This window comes from Sclerotinia sclerotiorum, genomic scaffold (assembly GCF_000146945.2).
Source record: "Sclerotinia sclerotiorum 1980 UF-70 scaffold_1 genomic scaffold, whole genome shotgun sequence".
Lineage (NCBI taxonomy): Eukaryota > Fungi > Ascomycota > Leotiomycetes > Helotiales > Sclerotiniaceae > Sclerotinia > Sclerotinia sclerotiorum.
The window spans coordinates 2,756,571-2,777,073 of record NW_001820835.1 but is presented as its reverse complement, the minus strand read 5'-3'; the positions used below and the strand labels follow the sequence as shown (position 1 = coordinate 2,777,073).

Genomic DNA, 20,503 nt, shown 5'->3' with positions numbered 1-20,503 from the left:
TCACTTACTATATAAATGCATGCAGAAGCGATAGGAGTCCCCCATTAATTCATGAATGTGTATACGTGCACCCCCGAATAGAAAAATGTACCAAAGAAGTACAGAAACATGTTATGCGCCGTCCTTTGCAAAGGAACTATACTAACCACCCAAAATTTGGTGAATTGAGGGAATTTTCAACCCACTTTCCCACCACGCGATGCATTATGTACGCTCAACAAACAAGGACCAAATCCAATCCTAAGCATTTAAGCCCCTCAACTATCGGCATAATCATCATATTGATGTTGCTGCCAACGATGATTCTCCTTACCCGACGAGGCATTTGAGTGCTGCCAACTTGGATTACTCCTCAAGATCCTCTCCCTCTCAAATTCTTTCCATCGTTTCATAGTAATCTTTGAACTATCGAATTCTCCTTCATATTCAATACCCGCTTTCTTAGTCTTTTCGCCCGCCGTCTTACGAGTATCACCCCAAGAGAAATTGTCAAATTTCCAAAATGCATATGCTGGAAGCAGGAAATTCCAAATTGGCAACGAGACAAGATATATCAACATCCAAAGAACGTAGACCCAACGATGAGCTGTGATAACAATCAGAACCGCTGGTAAACCAAGGATCAACCCTAAAAGTACGAGTGGGATGATCTGAACAGGGCGACGAATGATTGAAATGACCACTGGATATAGATTAGTGAAATGTTACAAAACCACCAAAAGGACTTTACTTACCGACGTAAAATGTAAAGGCGATGGCGGCAGGAAGAACCAGAGTACTAATAAGATCGATAAAGACGACAAATTACATACTGAAGCAGAAAGTACCGCAAAGATCTCTAACCAAGACCAATTCCATCAGATTGTGGACAGTACTGTTAATCCATCTACGTCTTTGTGACATGAGAACCCAAAGAGAGTTTGGTACTTGAGTTTTGCAAACAGCTTGTGGGACAAATACTTGTTTACGTTTGGGAAATGTTCGAAGCATGAGCGTTGAAAGGTATCGATCCTCTCCCAAGAGTAACAAATTCTTCTTGTGTAAAGTGTCTACTACATTATCGAAGTAATATTCGACAACATCAGGATTGGCCAAGATAGAGACCCAATAGTTACTACCCTTTGGTGCCTTAATTCTGTACATTAAGAAACAACCAGAGACAGGTAACACTACCGAAAATCGACTCGAAGGATTTGACGGAGTGATGAGAAATGAAGCATTCGAAGACTTGAATCGCGGGTGTGAAACTGGCACGTTTGTTCGCAATCTTTGTCTCTCCACAAAGTCCCATGATTTCAGGATCTTTTACCATTGCTGATACCATGTGTGTCAAACTGTCTGGGAACACCTTCGTATCTGCGTCGACCATAAGAACGACTTCATACATATCCGGAAATATACCACTGATTTGTTAAAACCCATTAAAGATCTCAAACTTCAATTCGGTTATACGTTCATCGAACATTACTTTTTGTAGGAAAGACATTAAGATAATTTGACTGTCGCGCTTGCCTCGATTTCCAGGTTTGCGGTGTGTAGACTCTTCGGGAGTACTACACTTTACAATGCACACCATCGGCACTCTAAGTTGTTTGTTAGTGTTGATAGTAGAATCAGCATTATAGTTGTAGAATCCAGCGTAAACTTTGGCTATGTTATATCTCTTCGATCCTTTTTCCACCGCTACGTAAGAGAAAGCCGGAACTTCTTCTACAGAGGTTACAAAATCCTTCATTATACCAAGAACAACATCTGGTGTTGTCCTCGGTTCACCCTCACCCTTAATGATACCATCACAAATGACTAAGATAGTTTTGTGACTGTTTGGATAATCGGTTGTAGCGATGGAATCGAGTGTCGTACGGATACCAAGTTCACCTTTAGAATAGGCCGTCACGAGAAGAATTGCGTGAGCTAAGGGAAATCCGTATGGCTCCCACTCTTTAGGTGGTTAAGAAACTACCAGATCGGAAATGAAACTTGAAGGGCTTGGTGTATCAAAGTCATCTGCACCATCTGTTCGCAAAAGACTATTTCGGCTACTGTTTTGATTTCGGAATATAGGATTTGGGGGGATAAACTGAACTGTAGAAGCTTGACTTGCCATCGTTGTAGGCTGAGGGCGTTCAATGCGAGATGATCGATCAACAGCGGCATACGGATTCGAGAAGCGAGATGTCGTTGGCAAGAAAACATTGGCTCGTTTGCTTGTCCTTTCCGATCCGGATCCCGCGGCGGAGCTACCAATATCACCGGCCATTCTTGGAGGAGCTCGGTAGATACCATCGGACCACTCTTCAATTTGTTGTTGGCGCTTCTTAGGATCGGATGACTGAGAAGTTTTTGAGGCAGCGTATTTTGAAGCGATAAACCATTGAAATATCAAAGCTAAAATAAACTTGACGAAGACGATGGCTAGAATGAATGCCAAGGATACATAAAGGACAACTTTAGAAGCGATACATCCAACAGATTTAGTATCAACACTTCCAACTTTGATAATCTGTTCGAAACATTGCGCAATCTTCTTATCATCTGATGACTGGAATGCGTGAGTAACATCCCTACCGCAAACTGCTGCATTGGCGGTGGTCGTTCTATCAGCAAGGGTGGTAAATCTGGAGGAAACGGAAACTTGAATGGTGTTGAACCAGTTCAAGAGATCCAAATCGAGAACATTGCTAGAATATACCATGAGATTTCTCGAGGAGTTCTTGATATCGTCCCAGGTAAAATAGACATCCCCAGCACTACGAAGCCCATAAAATGATGAGCGAGCCTCTACTTGTAAATAGCACGCGTATCCGAAATAAGCACCGATAGTCTCATTTGGGGAGCTCGAGCCATCTTGATTAAAGGCATGACAAGGAAAGTACTATGCAAGATCGTTATCAGAATTGGTTGAAACGTCCGATTCATCGGCTAAAGTAATCAAACCTTTACATTTACCATTGACATTCTGAAATAAGAAACTTCCGTCTATACCCCTATACTTTTGGGGCAAATCATACAGAACGTTTGCGTTATTCGTGATGCCCGTTGCAGTAGGATGCTTTGATTTAGTAAGGTCATATACTTTTCCGTGAAAGATCATAAATCCGGCATCGATATAGTTGATTTGTAATCGTAGACCTTCATTAGTACCACACACTGTTGCCGTAAACCCAAATATCAAAAATCCCACACATGCCATAATAAAGAGAATGATACTAATCAAACCCATCTTTTCTCTCTAAACTCTTTACTGTGCCTTGGACGGGAAACCAAAACATTTGAGAATGAAGCCTGGACATCAGAAGGTTATAGTTGCACAATAAACATTCCAAAAACTAAATGGTTTCACAGTATCGAGTGCCTCTTGTCTTGCTTTCTCCTTTTTGAACATCTTTTGCACTCTCTCCCTCTGTAATTTCTTTCCTCTTCGAGATTTTGAAGCGAATCCAGCCTTTTCGTTCGAAGTAAGATCCTCTGGTCCAGCTCCATGGCCGCGTGTAGGTCGTCTTACGGGAGATGTTATATCTAATTCCGCTTCCACAGATGATCGAAGCCCTAATGTTTCTGTATTCGCAGCATCCGCCTTAATATCTTCCATTATAGGATCGTTGCCAATCGCTAACGGCTGAATATTCATGTTGACGGTATGTTGACGATAATAATAGTTGGGGTGATTTTCATCGATTCTGTTATGTTCTGGGCGGATAAAACTTCGCTTTCTCGATATAGCAGTCGCTGGAGTTGTGGTTCGCGTTGAAAAAATGGGATCGCGAAACATCGTTGGAGTAAGTGGAGATGGTATTGTATCAGTAAAGGAAGATTTCGAAGGTCGGCTTTCATGTGAAGGTGAAGTTGGAGGTAGCGTGTAATAGTGTTGACCTCCTGGGATCTTGGCAGCATATGCATATATATTGCATGATGCATATAAGGAGCAAACAAAACTCAACTTTTAATTCATTCTTTCCTTCTCGGTATACTGTTTGTTTGCTTTCAATATTTTGATTTCAAAGCACTTTAATTCCGAAGGCTGAAGACCTAACCTTATTCCTTCATTTTTTGAATATATACTTGCAGCTTAACTGCTTAGCTAGAGAATCAATCAATTCAATCTGATGCTGTTTCTGGTCTCAAGAAACCCAATATTATGTGTTATATTACTCGCTGATCAGTCATCTAACATTTTCATAAGATTACTATAATTCAAAAACTTGATAAAGTATAATAAAATAAATAAACTTATAATTAATATTCTTATTAAATAATTCATTATTCTGTTACGAGGTTTGCCGTCTAGATCACGTGGAAGTGCTCTAGGCTCTCGAGGTGGTTTATAACTAGGCGTCAAGCAGGGACTTAAGTAAGGGCAATAATGATATGCAATTTATAACTAATAGTAGAGTATACTAAATGATTGATCTTGAGCACGAAGCTCTACAATAAGGAAACTCTTTCCAGTTATATAGACCTTCGTACTATGCATCCCACTGCCCTCTATCGTCCCATCAAGGTGGGAATATTTCCCACCATAGTGGGATTCCTAGGCTCGGTGGGAATCCTTGATCACGTGCTTTCGATCAGATTCGATGTCTATGCTTGCTTAGGGTGGGGAGACCATATAAGTCAATTGCCATATAGTTTTGTATGTGAATCTACTTGCTTTTCCACGTGGTCCAAGCTCGTATGGACAGATCAGCTGTTACTTCGTAACATTGCATAGGTAACATCTCTGAAGCCTGTAACAATCTCTCCAGAGGAAGCCCCACCCCAAATCATAGCCATGGGTAGAAGAGCAGCAGTATTGAACGTATTACCAGGACAAGGGATGATATCAATATCATAGATTAGAGCACCAGAATCTCCATTCTCAGACACTCCATCCAACCCTTGACCAACAAACACGTGCTCGTGTGAAGTACCGTAACCCTCATTATGAATAATGTCTTTTATGCTGTTCATTAGACATGCCTTCCAGTCCGATGTTCGACTTGGCGGCTTGAAATAAAGAGCCTCGTCATCGGGGCTGGAGAATGTCTGCGGGTGCTTGATGTGTAAAATGTTCGCGCGGTTCAACGCCTCGTACTTTCTATTTAATTTTTCTTTTTTCTCGTGCATTGTATCGCCGTTGTTGCGTAATTCGTTTACAGATCTTCCTATTATCTTTGGATGGAATCTAACTGCCGTTAACTACAAAAAGAATCAGTACAACCGTTCAATGAGAGACTTTTTCAGCAAGACGGACATACCGCGTTTTCCGGATCAGTGCAGTCATTACGTATTAAAGCCCAATCAAGTATTCCTTCATAAGTATCCATTCGACGGCATTCCTCTGGAGCGGCATAGATATACCCAGCATCGATCTCGTATTGCTCAGCAAATCTTAACTTCTCAGCATAGAGTTTTGGACGTATTTCTCCAACTCTATTCGCCCGATGTAATCTTTGTCGATCGCCATCGCTTGTTGACATTGCAGACATTCGCCCATTGCAGTTGCTTGATTGCAAAGGTCGACGCCAGAGTTGTTTTCATCATCAGAGTTTCTGTGTCTCGAGCTGCGGAGTGCGCATACATCAATAAAAATCCTAAATATAATCAGCAAATTGAACATCTTGACCAAAAACTAAAGCAATACATACTTCCCTAGAGTTTCTAGTCTTTCGCGAACTATCTTCTCCACATTCTGCACGAGTTTGGCAGCACCTATTTCTTTGTCATCAACCTAACCAGGAATTTGAACCAAGACATGAATAACCATGGGGTTATCATATCCATTACTCTTGAAACCAAGATGAAGGACATTCATGCACCATGAACAATCAGTGAGTGAGGACAGAAGAACAGCTTCAAGTGGTGAGCGAAGGTCTCTATCAAATAAAATACCAAATTTTCCATCGTAATTAGCAGAAACGTTCTTAACGGGAGGATATCCCTGAACTGAATAACTCAGAAAGACATCTTTTGATTGATTTGAAGCAATCACTTTCTGCATTTTAAGACCATATCCACCAAGGTCATGTTCCTCAACAATTAGAGATATGATACAGTATTGAGTTTCGTTCCTTTGAGGAGTTGTTATAATTGCAGGTAATCTATGCAAAAGCTTGGTATTCTTGTATGTCGAAGTATTTTTGATTTTGGCAAATCCGACCCTAAAAGATTTTATATTTACATTATGGTGATCAAATATTATAGATGGAAGTTACAGTACCTAGTAGTTTTTAGTATATATTAATGAACACTATAAGATAATTGTTCATTAAGACAATAATATTACAATGAGTTGAATATAGTGCTTAACTTACTTTGTTAGGCATAGAGATTGAGCATTCAATCATTCTTGTATATTTATATCAATCAATACTATCAATCTATTATTCATATCTAAGGATCTTGTTTTATCACTTGTGCGCAGTACCAAACTTGATGCAGTGACAAACTTACTGTTCAGTCCTTTGTGAATTGCTTAACTACACACCATGACAAACATTACTACTATCATTTCTGAGCCTGAAGATGGGAAATAACTATTTGTTTGGAAAGTTGGGGCGACTAATTAGACAGCCAAATGCACATTTGCTTTACTGCCCAAAACCCCCAATCCATCATACACATCTCACTAGAGAACAGAATGCGAAGAATATGCCAGCCAATGAATTGTAACTACAAACCAATAGGCAGCTAATGTTGCTTCATCTCTCCATAATGCTGCTGCACAATTTCCACTGGGATGTGTTAATCTGACACAAGGAGAATGAGCCAGATACAGATGACAAATATTTATTTGAATAATATATATCCACAAAGCAATTTTGATTCCGTACAATAGATGAAAGTCAAGGCCGACACAATAAAGCCATATTCATCAGTAACACGATTCACCGTAAAACTCCTCTCTTCTACTCCTATCTAGGTCCTAACTTTTCTAGTACTCTAGCGCCCTGCTCCTCCCATTCCTGCTTCGTGATCCACATATTCTCCTTATCAGCCATAATATTTGCCAACACTGCTCCTCCCAGGAAAACCATATGTCTCCTCCTAGGAGGATCTTCGATACGGACCTTGAACTTGTTTAACCGTTCAGGATCTCCACCAAGAACCCTTGTCAACCATAATTGTTTTAATTCCTTCTCAAGTCGTGATGGCAGACCAGGATACATAGACGATCCACCGGACAGAACGATAGCTTTGAAGAGTGAGGATCGAACATCAACATCGGCGGCCTGAATGGTGTTGAAGAGAAATTCGGCGATACCGGGTTGCTCGACGTCGACAAGATGAGGTTGGAAGAGGCACTCGGGAGCCTCGAAACGTTCACTACCCACACGAATCACACGGCCGTCTGGTAAAGTATAACTCTCAACTAAGACAGTTGTATCCTCGCTCAATCGTTGATCCAATTCTAAATCGTACGAGACATAGCAAAGCTTCTCCTTGATTTGTCGAACAGTTTCAAAATCCGCTGTTCTGTTCAAGGCATATCCGCGACGTAATAAGAGAGCAATTAAGTTCCGTGTGACATCTCGACCTGCGACGTCAAGACGACGAGTAAGATGATTGAGGACAACAGATTCGTAAACAGGTACAATATGCGTAACCCCGTCTCCAGAATCGACCACAACTCCTGAACTGAGACCTGTTGACAGTCAGTACGCTACTTATGGCACACTGCACAATCGAGAACGTAGATATACCTTGTGCATATAGAGCCAACACAGCTTGAATAGCCACGTACACTCCGCCAAATTGATACCTTTCGAACATAACTTCGCACATCTGTTCTCTGTTCTTTAAGGGGTTCATCGGCGGTTCTGTCAAGAGGATCTTCCGGCCTGTTGGGTCAACCTTCATTTTCTCGTAAAATGTATAGTCCCAAAGATGTTGCATGTCATCCCATTTCTTCACGATACCGTTTTCCATAGGATACGATACTTGAAGCATGGTTCTTGCTGCGGCAGCTTCATCACCACACATAATGTCCTTGATGACCATGCCATCGTCACCCTTTTCTTCGGAACGCAGAATTGGTCGGCCGACAATAGATGGATATTGAAACTCGGGGAAATTCTTCAATTACAAGAAAGTTAGTTTTGAAGCTACTAAATAGCTGCAATCATTAACAGGCCAAAATGCCACATACCTGAGCTGCATATCCGACTTTCAGGAAACCAGTTCCTCCATCGAGAACTATGCGATTGACGTTAGTATTGAAAGAACGAGGCTTATGACTGATTGCGCAATACCTATTGGTGGTTCTGCCATAATAACAAACTGTGGCAGTTCAAATTGTAGAATCTATGTATGAAATAGTTGAAGTTGTGGTGTAATCGATGGATGGGATTCTGACGACGCTGCGGTTGAGGTCGGAATGAACGGCCGTAACGAGGCTTAACCTTGAACCTTTGAGCTTTCCCCGCCTCGCCTCACAAGGCTGGTGCTGGTTGGTGGCGGGTGGTCGGTGGTGACTGGAGAACGCGCACTTGGAAGTGTGAACATGATGAACATTTATTCCGCTTCTGCTTACTAGGTAGGTAGGTAAAGAACTCTCCTGGAGTTCATTTGAAGTTAATTAATTTATTGATCAAAGTTGAAGGACAAATTCAAGGGTAATCTTATCATCCCACATTACTTCTACAAACAATTCGAAGGAACTCCGCTCCACTATAAAAAACATGACAGCCGCAGCCATGGATCCCAATAGACTTACGGACAAAAAGCTTCTCGTCATAAATCCCAAATTCGTCCAGGTCTATGACTGACGGCCTGTATCCTCTACTATCTACAATAAATGATCCTTCTTACGTACAAATCTCATTCTACACGGCCCCTCCTCCAAGTCCTCCATCCATCAATAACGAAAAAGATGCCCTTCTCTCGACTAAAGTCGTTCTCTCGGACCTCACACCCACTCTTGATCAATACGATGCCTTCCTCGTAGCATGTTATAGTGTTCATCCGCTGGTTACAGAGCTCAAGAAAGTTGTGAAGCCGAGTGTGCACGTGATGGGTATCTTTGAAGCGAGTGTCATGATGGCGTTGGGATTGTTGGCGCAGGGCACCGGAAAGAGACTTGGGATTGATGAAGGTGAGAAGGGAGGTTTTGGTATTGTCAGTACCGGGAAATACTGGGAGGAAGTCTTGAGGGAGGGTGTGGGAAACTTCTTGGGGGTTAAAAAGGGAGAGAATTGTGATCGATTTAAGGGAGTCGAGACTACAGGTCTCACAGCCGGCGAGCTTCATAGTGTTGATCCCGAGACTGTGAGAACCAAAATGAAGGAAGCGGTGAAAAGATTGGTTGGAAGAAGAGACTGTTCTGTTGTCTGTTTGGGGTGTGCGGGAATGGCTGGAATGGACGATATGGTAAGAGAAGCACTCATCGAAGAATTGGGATTAGAGGAAGCTAAAAAGGTGTATATTGTCGACGGTGTCAAATCCGGGGTGGTATACTTGGAGGGAAACCTGAGGGCAATGCCTAACGGAAGCGGTTAAAGTGCATTGAATCCACGAAAAGTAGACATGATACCCTATTTCCAAAAATCATTTTATCCATCGGATTAACTTTCTACAGTTGATTCTTCTTACAATATCGTAAATTTTCGTGTTCTCACTGTATCATTCGACCACAGTCAATCTAATATTTAGTACAAGGCCTCAAAATACTTACATAATTCCACTCCTTCGGTTAGGCTGTTGATTACAATCCGAATTGTACATCCATGAGTTTGTATTTACCACTTGCCTTGATTTTAACGCACTTGCGGGGTGAAGAGCGACGAAACTCAAAGGGGCAGTCGGGTTGCGCTGATGGACCGACTAGGGCTATCCGGCAAGATAATCTGCCCTGACTCTGCAGCAGATCAAATACTAAGTGCTGTATTTTGAAATCGGATGAAGAAACAAGAGGAAATTGAGAGGGAAGCGAGGCACCGAAACTACTTGTCTTTCCTGTGATGGAAACTAAGCATCCCCTAGTGCAAAGTTTTTGGGGTCGGCATTGTCCTAGGAAATAGGAAATCCAGTTTGATTACCAGCCAAGACAGGGTCAATCATAGACACGGTAGATCGAATACTATAATGTTCGTTCCTGTACCAATGCCCGTAAATTCAAGTATACCATGAATTCATGGCTCCAAATATAGCTAGCCATAAATTAGCTAACCCGCCCAGAGCCTCATTTGCGGTATCTGTGAAATTGAATCCGGTGGCCGGTACCAATAACTTTATAGCTGCAGACTTGGTTCTGTCTCGGTCGTAGAAAGAGTGTAGTCAATGACAGATCCGGCAGGTCCAGGAATAATCGGTCCAATCACCGGTTTAAAAATCCCGGCGTTCGAAGTTCGTCCATCAATATATCGGTGCATACAATGTTCATATCGATACACGTCTTTCTCAAACCTTGTTTTATCATATCGAGACCATTGTCACCATCCTGGGTTTACATCGATATCCTGCAAAATTGTATTCCATTTCCATGCCATATGTACACATCAATTCCATTCTTGATCGCCTCGCTCTCATTTCAATTGCTTCTTGCACCACCTTTTGCCTCTCTCAATTCGTCCATCTTCGCAACTCTCTTCTTGAATTCCTCGTATTGGCATTTTTCGTAGGAATGTCTTTCTTGCTGTTTGCAAAATCCCGAACGTCAGCCTTGTTCCCGATGGCTCAGTACTTTCAATTTGTCTCGCAAACGCACCTCACACTTCCATGGAAGATAATACTCCTCCTGCCGACAACGATTGAGCGGAATCAATAGACCAGCACATCCATCACGATATGCAATAGGTAATCGGGCTTCGCTCATTTGTTCTCGAGTTGCGGCTAAACCTAGTATTAGCTTCGTACCCAGGGTCTCTAGTTTTGAAAGGAGGAGAGCATACTGGTAGATGGAGCACCAGAAAGTCCAATTGCTGACTTTACAGCTTCGACTACAGTCATGATTGCGTATGTGATATGTGGTGAGGGGAGATCTAAATGTCCGGGTATTGAGGGGGTTTGAGGTGAGGTAAGGTCAACAGAACTGGCACTAATTATTTTTGCTTAGTAAGCCAGCATTTCCACACATCATCTTTCATCCCGTTCCAAGGGTGTAATGGGTCGAAGTACCGCATATCTATATCTTCTCAGGCACATATTCATAACCCTAAATTGCTTGACCAAGTTAGCCACCCGCTTCCATGCGTCCTGGGAGGCTACATATTAACATTTCAGCAACTACACATCCGAAGCTATAGTTAAATTGTTGTAGATGACGACGGCTCTCCTTGGAGTTCATAATACCCACTCTAAACTTACAGGCATACAAGTTTCTTCTACTGTACATGGGCTGTTGGCTGTTCAAAATGAAACTTCCCTGAGCTACGGACTCAAGGTCATAAATCGGAAGCGGCCTTCAAAATGAGGAAGTCCTCATGGCTCAATGAAATCTAGCTTCGTATCTATTAGAGTGTGATTGCGATATACCCCGGCTGTCAAAGCATCGGAGCGATCCAACATCTTCATGAATTAGTTTATCTAGTCTTTTTTACTTCTGATACGTCTTCTTTTTGATTGCAAGCACTAATCAAGTATACCAAGTTGGTTCCGGAATTTCTCCCAATAATGCCCACCTCCCAAGCTCCCTCTTCTTGTAAGCAACAGGGTCATGAAGACTATGCGTTCTAATATCACGCCAAAAACGATCCAATCCGACATTTTTACTAGTTGCTCTTGCTCCAGTCATTTCAAATACCCCGCTTGTCACTTTCAACCCGACATCAGTTGCAACTACTTTCACCGCTGCAACAGCTTCAGCCAGCTCACCACGTTCCCGTGCAGAGACTGAACGTTTTTCTTGATGTTTCGCATATATTCCCGTTACCATCTCACCGGTTGAATCTGCTAGAGCTACAACCGCCGATAGATGTGCGTGGAACGTGCCGTATCGCTCGAGAATGTACCACTCCTCTGTAGGACTATCCTTATTGTCTCCCCCAAAAGGCCACGCTCTAGTATATGTTGTCGTATACTTTGCCGCTGATTCGATAGCACCGAGAGAAATACCGATATAAAAGTTTGCGAAAACTAATTGAATGGTGGGAAGGAGTAGGGTAGCGAAGGGGATATTGAGGATTTCAGGAAGCGGTTCCCTCGTTTGGGTATCCCAACCTAACGCATCCGCCCATGGAACTCTAACATTTTCAATCTTCACGCTACCGGATTCCGTGAGTCTTAGACCAATGTTGTTCCAATTGTGCTGTTCATTTTGTCAGCTGAGCTGTTATACTTGGCCGGTCACCCTCATTTCCACTCACGGCAAATTTAATACCGGGCTGTCTTGTCGGCACAGCGGCAAAGATATGTTTATCAGTTCCCTCAAGCACACCCTCGAGAATTGTCATGTCAGATACGACCCCACCAGTATTGAAGTGTTTCTGGCCGTTGAATACAATGTTATCACCATCAGATTTAATGCTCAAATCGGAATCTCTTGGATTGACGGCACCTGTTTGGTATTCGGTTAGTCTGTGCGAAGCTTTGCTCCTTGGTCATAAATCGAATTACCTCCGATGAAAAAGTTATTCTCAATTATCTGCTGTTGCAATCGATCTTTTTGCTCATCTGTACCAACAATGTTCGCTGTTGTCGACCAAAGCAGGTGGTATCCAAGTAGCATACCCAAAGATCCGTCACCTTTAGCTACTTCCCTGATCGCTTTGTATGCGACATCCCAAGATTGCTCACCGCCACCATATTGCTTTGGACCCAATAATTTGAGTAATCCCGATGATTTCAACAATAATACTTCATCAAGAGGCGATTTATTGTCAATATCTCTTTTTGCGGCATCTTTAGAGAATATCTGAGAGATTTCTGTTGCTCGTAAAAGCCATTCTTCCTCACTTTGGGGTACCGGAGTGGATTGAAACTTTTGATGGTGTTCGAGGTAGAGATTCCTCTCAGAGATCGATGCGCTTGATCCGGCCATTCTGTCAAGTGTCTGTTCAAAGTATGTAAAAATCACGAAGTAAGGGGGGGGAGGGATTGAGGTGTGCGGGGTATTGCAGTCAAATACAATTCCAACCTTGAGGGGTTGAATGGAGACTAGACGAGTACGTTGTGTAATTGCGCATACATTAGCAGGATGTCGTGCTTTTCAACTATGCAAACATACTAGATACCACTCTAAATTGATGTGGCTGAGTTTACCCCAAGCACCCAAGTCATCGGCCCCACACAAAGTATGGTCATTGACGAGCACGTCATGTAGCTTGCGATTCATTTCAATGCCGTGGCATCCATCAGCTATATAATTAGAGTTATTGGGAAAGGTGATCATGAAAGTCCGAAATGTTCAGCCAAATTACCGCACCTTGGGATCTATGTGTGCAGATATTGTGCCATGGTAGTGCATGTCATAGTTTTTGAAATAGGCCATCCTTCAAAGTCTAAGGTTTCATAACAATCATCCAAATTTTACTAAAAAATCAGAAAATGTTCAAAATCTCTCGGAAAGATCTTATTCATACATCCACTTCTTGCGATGCATGAACACATGCGCTAATCGTATCCTTTTCCGCATCTCCCAAATTCTAGATTGCCAACACAATTGCTCATGTCAGGACGGAAGCTTCCCTTATCTTTTCCATGTACTCTACTACTGTTCATGAAGCGGTCGTCTTTTACTATCCTTTCCACTCCTTGTTCTGACGGTGAGCGATGCCTCCTGCCCAGCTCTTCTACAGTATTAATAAGTTTCACATATACCGAACTTTCCTCTTCGCAAACTGAAGTGTTTGAGCTTCCCTTGAGTATTAATTATTTTATAGTTTTTATCAGAGTAAGCAAACATGTATCTATTTAGAAGATAATAAACTCCCTATCTATCTTATCCGAGAAGTATTCATTTACACCATAACCAAAACTTCTAATGTCAAATCGACCTGTTTGGATGAGCTGAAACTTTTCTCTGATAGGTCGCAGGATTAAAAAGTGAAGAGTCACCCTTGCAATTTACAACCATATCTCCTGGTCTTGCTTGCACAATGTCACCATCTGCAAAAAGGACGTGTCCGCTATCCATAAGGATCATTGTCTTGCTTATCCACTCAGCAGTTTCTCCAAGCGCCGCTGATGGGGGCTTAAATCCATTGTCAGATACCGACTCCGTCCCTGTTGGTTGGTAATCCCTAAGAAAATTATAACTTTCAACAATACTATCATCGCATAACCACATAGACTGCTCACGTCCTGCCTCTATCGAAATGCTTTTATACGTGATAGCACGCATTAAAATTTTGTCCTCGAATTCTACAATGTGCCGAGTGAATGACTCCCAGGAAGCAGAAGTGTAAGGATGTTGTAGCTGGTTAGACGATGCTATGCCGTCTACGACATACGCAAACTGACAGCCTCCCATTGAGAGCTCTTGACCGTTTGGCAAGACCTTCACTTGCGCCCTGTCCACTGTATACATCATGTGGTCTGATCGCAAGCCGAGATAACTCAAGTCAGGCACCCAAGATGGCACCTCGGTCTGGAAGTTGCCACCTCTCTTCGCAATGATTCTGAGATCGCGAGTATGAGTGAGAAGATATGCAGAACATTCACGGCAAGCTTCAGCATATGCGGCGTCATAATTGGGCTTCAGATTCTCTGGGAGAGGTTTGCATCTTACATAGTGCCAAAGACCTAAGACACCGTATATGGTGTCGTGCGGCTGAGTACAACGTCGCTGTGCGCTAGTATCGAGGAGATTTAATAGTTGATCCGCTGCGACGGTTTCGTTGACTTCGGAGGTTGGTACGAGCCAAGACATGCCTCTCTTATCGGCCCAATCTATGAGCTGATCCATAGCATGCATCCGCGTCCACGCTTTCAGGTAGTCGCTATAACCTAGCGTGGTTGGATGGGCCTTTTCTAGCCCAGGGAAAGCACACTGATTAATGAATGAAGTCATGGAAACTAAAAGGCGGCCATAGTGTAATTTGCGGGAGTATCCGGGCAAGTTTCCCATTATAAACTCCTGTAATGTCCAGACACGATCAAACCAGGGATTTACCATAAGCTCTTCAATGCATCTTTTCGACTGAAAGAGCCTCTCTGAATAACCCGGTTCTTTGTTATCCATCATCAGGCGTCGGGGTATGGTGTATGCAGCTGCTGTGTCCCCATAGGAAGGATATGCCTCTTGCGATACTGCATCAAATATCTCCTCACAATATATCTCGTCTATGGATGTGGGTACACCAATCCAAGCAATTGAAATTCGAGCACCACCGTATATCCTATCCATGAATTGAACCTGTTGTGCTTTCTCAGCATTATCTTTCTGATTGATACAAAGGGCGTCAATCCAACCGAAATGCGTTGTAAACTGCTCTTCATGGGCTCTGAGCTGATCGATAGCAACGTAGAGGTTTTCTCCGATTCCTAGATCGTGGCCATTGAGGCTGATTTTCCGTTCGGTCGAACTGGCACCCCAAACATATGATAAAGCGACATACCGATGCTTCACATTGAAGGGGACATTTTGGATCTGACACTTGATACGATGCCCAATGTTTCCGCGGTTGAACTTGAAAAGACGAAATTGGCCGGCTTCCAACGGCTGATAAACATAATTTTCCATTTCGCAATTAGGGCTCTGTGGTTTTGAACTGAATCTAGTTATTTTCGTCATTTTTACAACTGTCGGGGTTTTCAAGGTGATAAACTGAGCGGCGGTAATGAATTATGTGTCATGGTATGGTACCAAGCAAAATGTAATTCCATCTAGTTATGAGCAGAATAAGTATCCAGCGTAGTCTGCGAGTTAAGTCTATTAAACCCAAAAATGTATTGAGCTATACACTGCTGTCAGGCATCAATGAATATTGAGGGGTATCTTCGTGGCAAGCATGTATTGGCAGTCGAAACCCCGCATCTGGTCGACGTTAGCTTTCTCAGCTAGCAGAGCTATACCATTGGAATTGAAGACTCTGCTAATTATGTATCAATAAGAGAGATATTAAATATAGTCTCACATCAATAGCTATAAGTGCAGGAATTTCAGGTGTATAGGAAATTTCACAGCGGAGGATTCAGAACAATTGCGGGTTCTTTCAGCGCCAATTAGTCTTTAGCATAATAATTTTTAGACAAATGTCCTCGCGCTTTATGCTCCCATGTTTGGAAAGGGTGCGGCGCGGCTGGGATAATAGTAGATGGCAGAGTGTCAATACCCTAAGCAAGAAGCTGGCTGGCGGACACTACTGTATCATACAGAAAGCTTAGAAGCCGGGCTTTCCACATAGAATATGGAAAGTTGTTTAGCTCGCAACTTTTAGGTTTCATGAGCAGGTGAACTCAAGCAGCCGATACTTTCAGCCAACTTCCATGCATTGATCAATATTCAGTGTTTGGTAATATCATGAAGCATTTAGGTGTGTATTGAAATGAAGGATAGGGCTTCCAATGGGATGTATAAAAGAGACCAAACCACTTGATGCCGTCTCAGAATTTTGTTTTGAAATCAAAATAAGATCATGACGCATTTTCCACCCTGGCCACCCGAGAAATATAATGCAAATTACTATCTAAAGTAGACTATATCCTAGCGCCTAACTAATAACAGACTCGCTAATCCTAAGATGACATACTCAGAGCTCGCTGCCTCAATCAATCAACCCTTCTTGTCCTTCCCCAAACTTCATCGACATCTTTCTTGCCTCTAGTCTCGGGAACCCTCCAACTCACAAATATTCCAGACAACACTGCAAGCGCTGCAAATATGAAATATGCCCAACCTACACCTCCTAATGCTCTATTTAATTTCGTGTTGATGATTGGGAAGAATTGAGCTACTAGGAATGTAGCAACATAGTTGGCTGCCAATCCTACACTCTGGGTTGCACCAACAGCTTCTGGACCGACGAATTCCGATGCCATTATAAAAGGGACAGGACCGAGTCCTGTTGCGAAGAAAGTCACGAATAGGATGACGGATATTGCAGAGAGAACCTTGGTCTCCCACCGTAGAGAAAGGGCCAAAACAAGAGACATAGTGCCCATCCCTGTTATAGAGAGGAGAAGACATGCCTTTCGACCAATTTTGTCAGCTAAGGGGGCACATGCGACTGTTGCGATCAGGTTGACAACCGAAATAAGGATTGTGACGATAGATGAAGAAACAGGAAGAAGACCAGAAAGCAGTGATACGGAATACATGATGATGCTGTTGATACCACACAGTTGTTGGGCAAACATAATACCAATGACGGCGATTACTGCAGGCTGATAGAGCGGATCTCTGATGACTTGAAAAAATCCGACGTTCGAGGTGGACTTTTGTGAGGATGCCTTGCTAGCGACGGAATTTCTTCGAGTCAGCTCCGGATCAAGCAACAGGCGCTCTTCTTCTTCTCCTGAGGGCTCAATATTCCAGTCTTGGATCTCTTCCGCGATGGAAGAACCATGTCCCCGAATCCGCTGAAGTGTTCTCATAGCCATTTGAGGGTCTTTATGTGCGGCAAGCCATGTTGGACTTTCCGGAATGAATAACAGCCCAACTCCTTGTAACAAGCCAAGTCCTGCCCCGACTGCCAATATGATCCTCCACTTCGATCCTTTACTTAAATAGTAACCTAGAACCTGAGTGAGTAGAATTCCTACATTCGTGGTAATTTGTGTCATGGATCCAAATAACCCCCTTTCTTTTGGTGGTGCAATTTCGGATATGTAGATTGGCACCACGACTGTGGAAGCCCCTGCCCCGATACCTGAAAAGAATCTTCCAACAGACATTACTGGAACTGTGCCCGCAAAGATTTCCAGAATTGATCCTGCTATGAAGCAAACGCTTGTGATTCTCATGGCAAACAATCTTCCATAACTCGTCGACACGGCACCTGAACCCAACGCTCCTAGTAAGCCACCAAGGACGAAGAGCGATGAGAGAGCGGCGAACTCGGCTTCGTTCATAGGTATACATTGTGGAAGGCTGTTACGAACGATGGCGATAGAATTGGCGTCATTTTGCTTCTTGCATGTAATGACATCTTGAGGTGCGTTTAATTCCGACTTGTGGGAGAAGTTAGCCAGCGCTCTCAGAGTATTGACTGGCGGTTGAGCTTTGATTGTTTGGAATGGCACATACCAAATGAAAACCAAATTGTAAAGGCCCAAGGGTTGATATAAAGATTAAAAAGGTTAGATACGGAGTGATATCCTGAATACATTGTCTCATGCCTCCTGAAGCCATATCGAACTCCAAAATGTAAGAATTTGATAGAAGTTATAGGGAATTAATTCATGTGCCGCAATGGCTGTGGTATATACAATTCTCGGTCCTAACAAGGTCTAGAATGCTGGTGGTTGTATGCGTTGGCCTGGCTGTTGTAAGCATACCTAGTAGGTACGCTGTTGATGTGATGGATGAGGTGAAGGGTGATGGGTGATGGGTGCGATAAGGTTAAAGTGATTGGATTGGCGACCCTCGGTTGCTCCAGTTATCGATAAGAACCTTGGAAGGTTAAGTTACATTGACCTAATGACCTACTACGGGACTTCCCTAGTTCTCTCAAGAGTCTAACAGTCTTGTATCCTATTACAGATTATTCTTTACTCTCACTACCAGGAATTCAATACATCCTTTATATATTAAGTATTCAAGATAGTTTCTTCTTCTTCTCCCTCTTCCTCTTCCTCTTCTTCCTTTACTCATTCGCCTACTGGCCTCTCTGATGATTCCTACGTCAGTTGTCATTCCAACTGCTTATTTATTCCTTTTCACTTCGACTCTGGCAAAACTACTGTCATCAACAAGGCTACCCATCGCATCTTTTCGAATTTCCTACACTTAACCTTCGTATTCCCAAGTTGTTGGTTCGTACTACTGCACCCCGCCCAAAGCGGAGTTTCGGTTGGATACACCTACGGATCCTCCGGAATCTATGAGATGAGAGTTTTAGAGGATAAATCTGGGTAATAACAAAGCGTCTCTACCTGCACATCCTCACAATCTACTCCTTATATGCGGGCAGCGCCATCCAACGCCAAGAACTGTCAAATTCCTTGCCTTCCACGAAGTTAGAAGAGATCTATCTTACTTTCCTTCTTCGTTGGTTCATAAGGTTTCCTCATCCTGTTTGTCCGTCTCATCTGACCGCTACCTCCGAATCTCGCCCCTAGCTTCCTTCTCATCTTCCTTCTCCCCATCTTTGGATATTCCTGGGGGTTACGCATCAAACAGCACTGAGAGTCCGAGGCGCAGGTGGCTAGCCATTCCGTATGACCTATCGTCGTTGTATCGAATCACTGCAGATATTAGCAGCCATCTTTCATCACTACCCGGAAAGGTTTCTCATGTCACAGCACCGCATAGCACAGCACATAAAATCACATCACACATCACCTTACCTAGCTACATAACAAGTATCTCCTTTCGTTTAGGTCATCTGAAATTGTTTCGTCTTATTATCCGAGATTCGTGAATTTGATCGGCCGACATATGTTTCGACTTTCCATGCTGTTACTAGGAGCTTAATTCACAGCTTTCCTTTTCTGGGTCTTTGATATCAAGCGTCCGTTGTACGTTTTCTGCTATACCCTGCACCGACTTACATACCTACATATATACGTACGTACATACATACATACACATTCGACCAGGGCTACTTTCTTCCGCGGCAATATTGATCATCTTCCCGGACACCAAACTGATTTTTGAGGGAATTTCTCTTGACACGCTGATGCAACCAACAACCAACATCCAGCTGTACTTACACTTGCACTTGCATCTAACTTGCGCTCTACTGCACCTTACCGACTCTGCACTACTGCAAAACACTATTGCGCTGCCCTGCCTACCAGGTATTCACACTCACACTAATACCCACACTCATGTCCACACCCCACACCCATCCTCACACTCACACGCGCATTCGAAATCTTCCTGTTGTTATTCCCCTTGTTTTGCCCACAGGAAGCTTGTCTAAGATTGTCTTGGATGGAGACTTACAGATTTTCATGCCCACAGATTCTGCAGACTAATCAAGCATACCAAGCCAAAGTGCGCCGCCCCCGCCGCGCACACACGCATATCCACAATTACAATAATGAGCCTGACATCTAATCCACCGTCATCCGGCGGCCCATCCTCGATCTCCGCATCTAGAACTCAAATAAAAAGATCAGTTCAAGCTGTTTTTGAAGGTAATGTGAATTTTTGAATTTTTCTCTTTTTCCTCTTTTCCAACGAGGATATTTATTCATTTGCTGCTTCCATCGTGCCACTTTCCTCTTCCCTCATCAGCAACTGCCAATTTTTAACTGCAAAAGAAAAAAAACCTAAATCATTGATCGACACTTCATTAGTTCTGTGTATAATGGCATAAAAACTCTGTCCTCTTGCTTCTCCCAATTGTTGGATAATTGCCTTATTAGTCATCTGATTTCTTCTTTTCGACTCGTCTCACATTTGATATATCAATATGTATCCTACCAGAAGACCTCCTCCATTTTATACCCCTAGTAGTTCGTTGCTATCCTACTTCAA

At 42.9% G+C, this 20,503-nt stretch overlaps 9 protein-coding genes across 9 annotated transcripts; 1 reads left to right on the top strand and 8 right to left on the bottom strand.

Moving 5' to 3' along the window:
• Positions 1-257: 257 nt before the first annotated feature.
• Positions 258-1,143, bottom strand: SS1G_01077 (hypothetical protein; the record flags this gene model as incomplete). The annotated part of the gene is made up of 2 exons (XM_001598937.1): positions 258-682; positions 813-1,143. The coding sequence occupies 2 exons, from the start codon at positions 1,141-1,143 to the stop codon at positions 258-260; spliced, it is 756 nt and encodes a 251-aa protein (XP_001598987.1).
• A 268-nt stretch (positions 1,144-1,411) lies between these two features.
• On the bottom strand, positions 1,412-3,631 carry SS1G_01076 (hypothetical protein; the record flags this gene model as incomplete). The annotated part of the gene is made up of 3 exons (XM_001598936.1): positions 1,412-1,941; positions 2,254-2,875; positions 3,344-3,631. 3 exons carry the CDS (start codon positions 3,629-3,631, stop codon positions 1,412-1,414), a joined length of 1,440 nt encoding a protein of 479 aa, XP_001598986.1.
• A 1,052-nt stretch (positions 3,632-4,683) lies between these two features.
• SS1G_01075 (predicted protein) lies at positions 4,684-5,459 on the bottom strand (the record flags this gene model as incomplete). The annotated part of the gene is made up of 2 exons (XM_001598935.1): positions 4,684-5,178; positions 5,238-5,459. 2 exons carry the CDS (start codon positions 5,457-5,459, stop codon positions 4,684-4,686), a joined length of 717 nt encoding a protein of 238 aa, XP_001598985.1.
• A 1,434-nt stretch (positions 5,460-6,893) lies between these two features.
• SS1G_01074 (actin-like protein 2) lies at positions 6,894-8,250 on the bottom strand (the record flags this gene model as incomplete). Its single annotated transcript, XM_001598934.1, has 4 exons — positions 6,894-7,624; positions 7,683-8,055; positions 8,129-8,175; positions 8,232-8,250. 4 exons carry the CDS (start codon positions 8,248-8,250, stop codon positions 6,894-6,896), a joined length of 1,170 nt encoding a protein of 389 aa, XP_001598984.1.
• A 741-nt stretch (positions 8,251-8,991) lies between these two features.
• On the top strand, positions 8,992-9,708 carry SS1G_01073 (hypothetical protein; the record flags this gene model as incomplete). Its single annotated transcript, XM_001598933.1, has 2 exons — positions 8,992-9,429; positions 9,631-9,708. The coding sequence occupies 2 exons, from the start codon at positions 8,992-8,994 to the stop codon at positions 9,706-9,708; spliced, it is 516 nt and encodes a 171-aa protein (XP_001598983.1).
• Positions 9,709-10,507: 799 nt separating this feature from the next.
• Positions 10,508-12,955, bottom strand: SS1G_01072 (hypothetical protein; the record flags this gene model as incomplete). Its single annotated transcript, XM_001598932.1, has 6 exons — positions 10,508-10,612; positions 10,685-10,809; positions 10,869-11,014; positions 11,562-12,223; positions 12,282-12,472; positions 12,646-12,955. The coding sequence occupies 6 exons, from the start codon at positions 12,953-12,955 to the stop codon at positions 10,508-10,510; spliced, it is 1,539 nt and encodes a 512-aa protein (XP_001598982.1).
• Positions 12,956-13,652: 697 nt separating this feature from the next.
• Positions 13,653-15,649, bottom strand: SS1G_01071 (hypothetical protein; the record flags this gene model as incomplete). The annotated part of the gene is made up of 3 exons (XM_001598931.1): positions 13,653-13,706; positions 13,985-14,097; positions 14,377-15,649. The coding sequence occupies 3 exons, from the start codon at positions 15,647-15,649 to the stop codon at positions 13,653-13,655; spliced, it is 1,440 nt and encodes a 479-aa protein (XP_001598981.1).
• A 977-nt stretch (positions 15,650-16,626) lies between these two features.
• On the bottom strand, positions 16,627-18,208 carry SS1G_01070 (hypothetical protein; the record flags this gene model as incomplete). The annotated part of the gene is made up of 2 exons (XM_001598930.1): positions 16,627-18,027; positions 18,104-18,208. The coding sequence occupies 2 exons, from the start codon at positions 18,206-18,208 to the stop codon at positions 16,627-16,629; spliced, it is 1,506 nt and encodes a 501-aa protein (XP_001598980.1).
• Positions 18,209-18,735: 527 nt separating this feature from the next.
• SS1G_01069 (predicted protein) lies at positions 18,736-19,164 on the bottom strand (the record flags this gene model as incomplete). Its single annotated transcript, XM_001598929.1, has 3 exons — positions 18,736-18,879; positions 18,952-18,968; positions 19,056-19,164. The coding sequence occupies 3 exons, from the start codon at positions 19,162-19,164 to the stop codon at positions 18,736-18,738; spliced, it is 270 nt and encodes an 89-aa protein (XP_001598979.1).
• Positions 19,165-20,503: the final 1,339 nt, after the last annotated feature.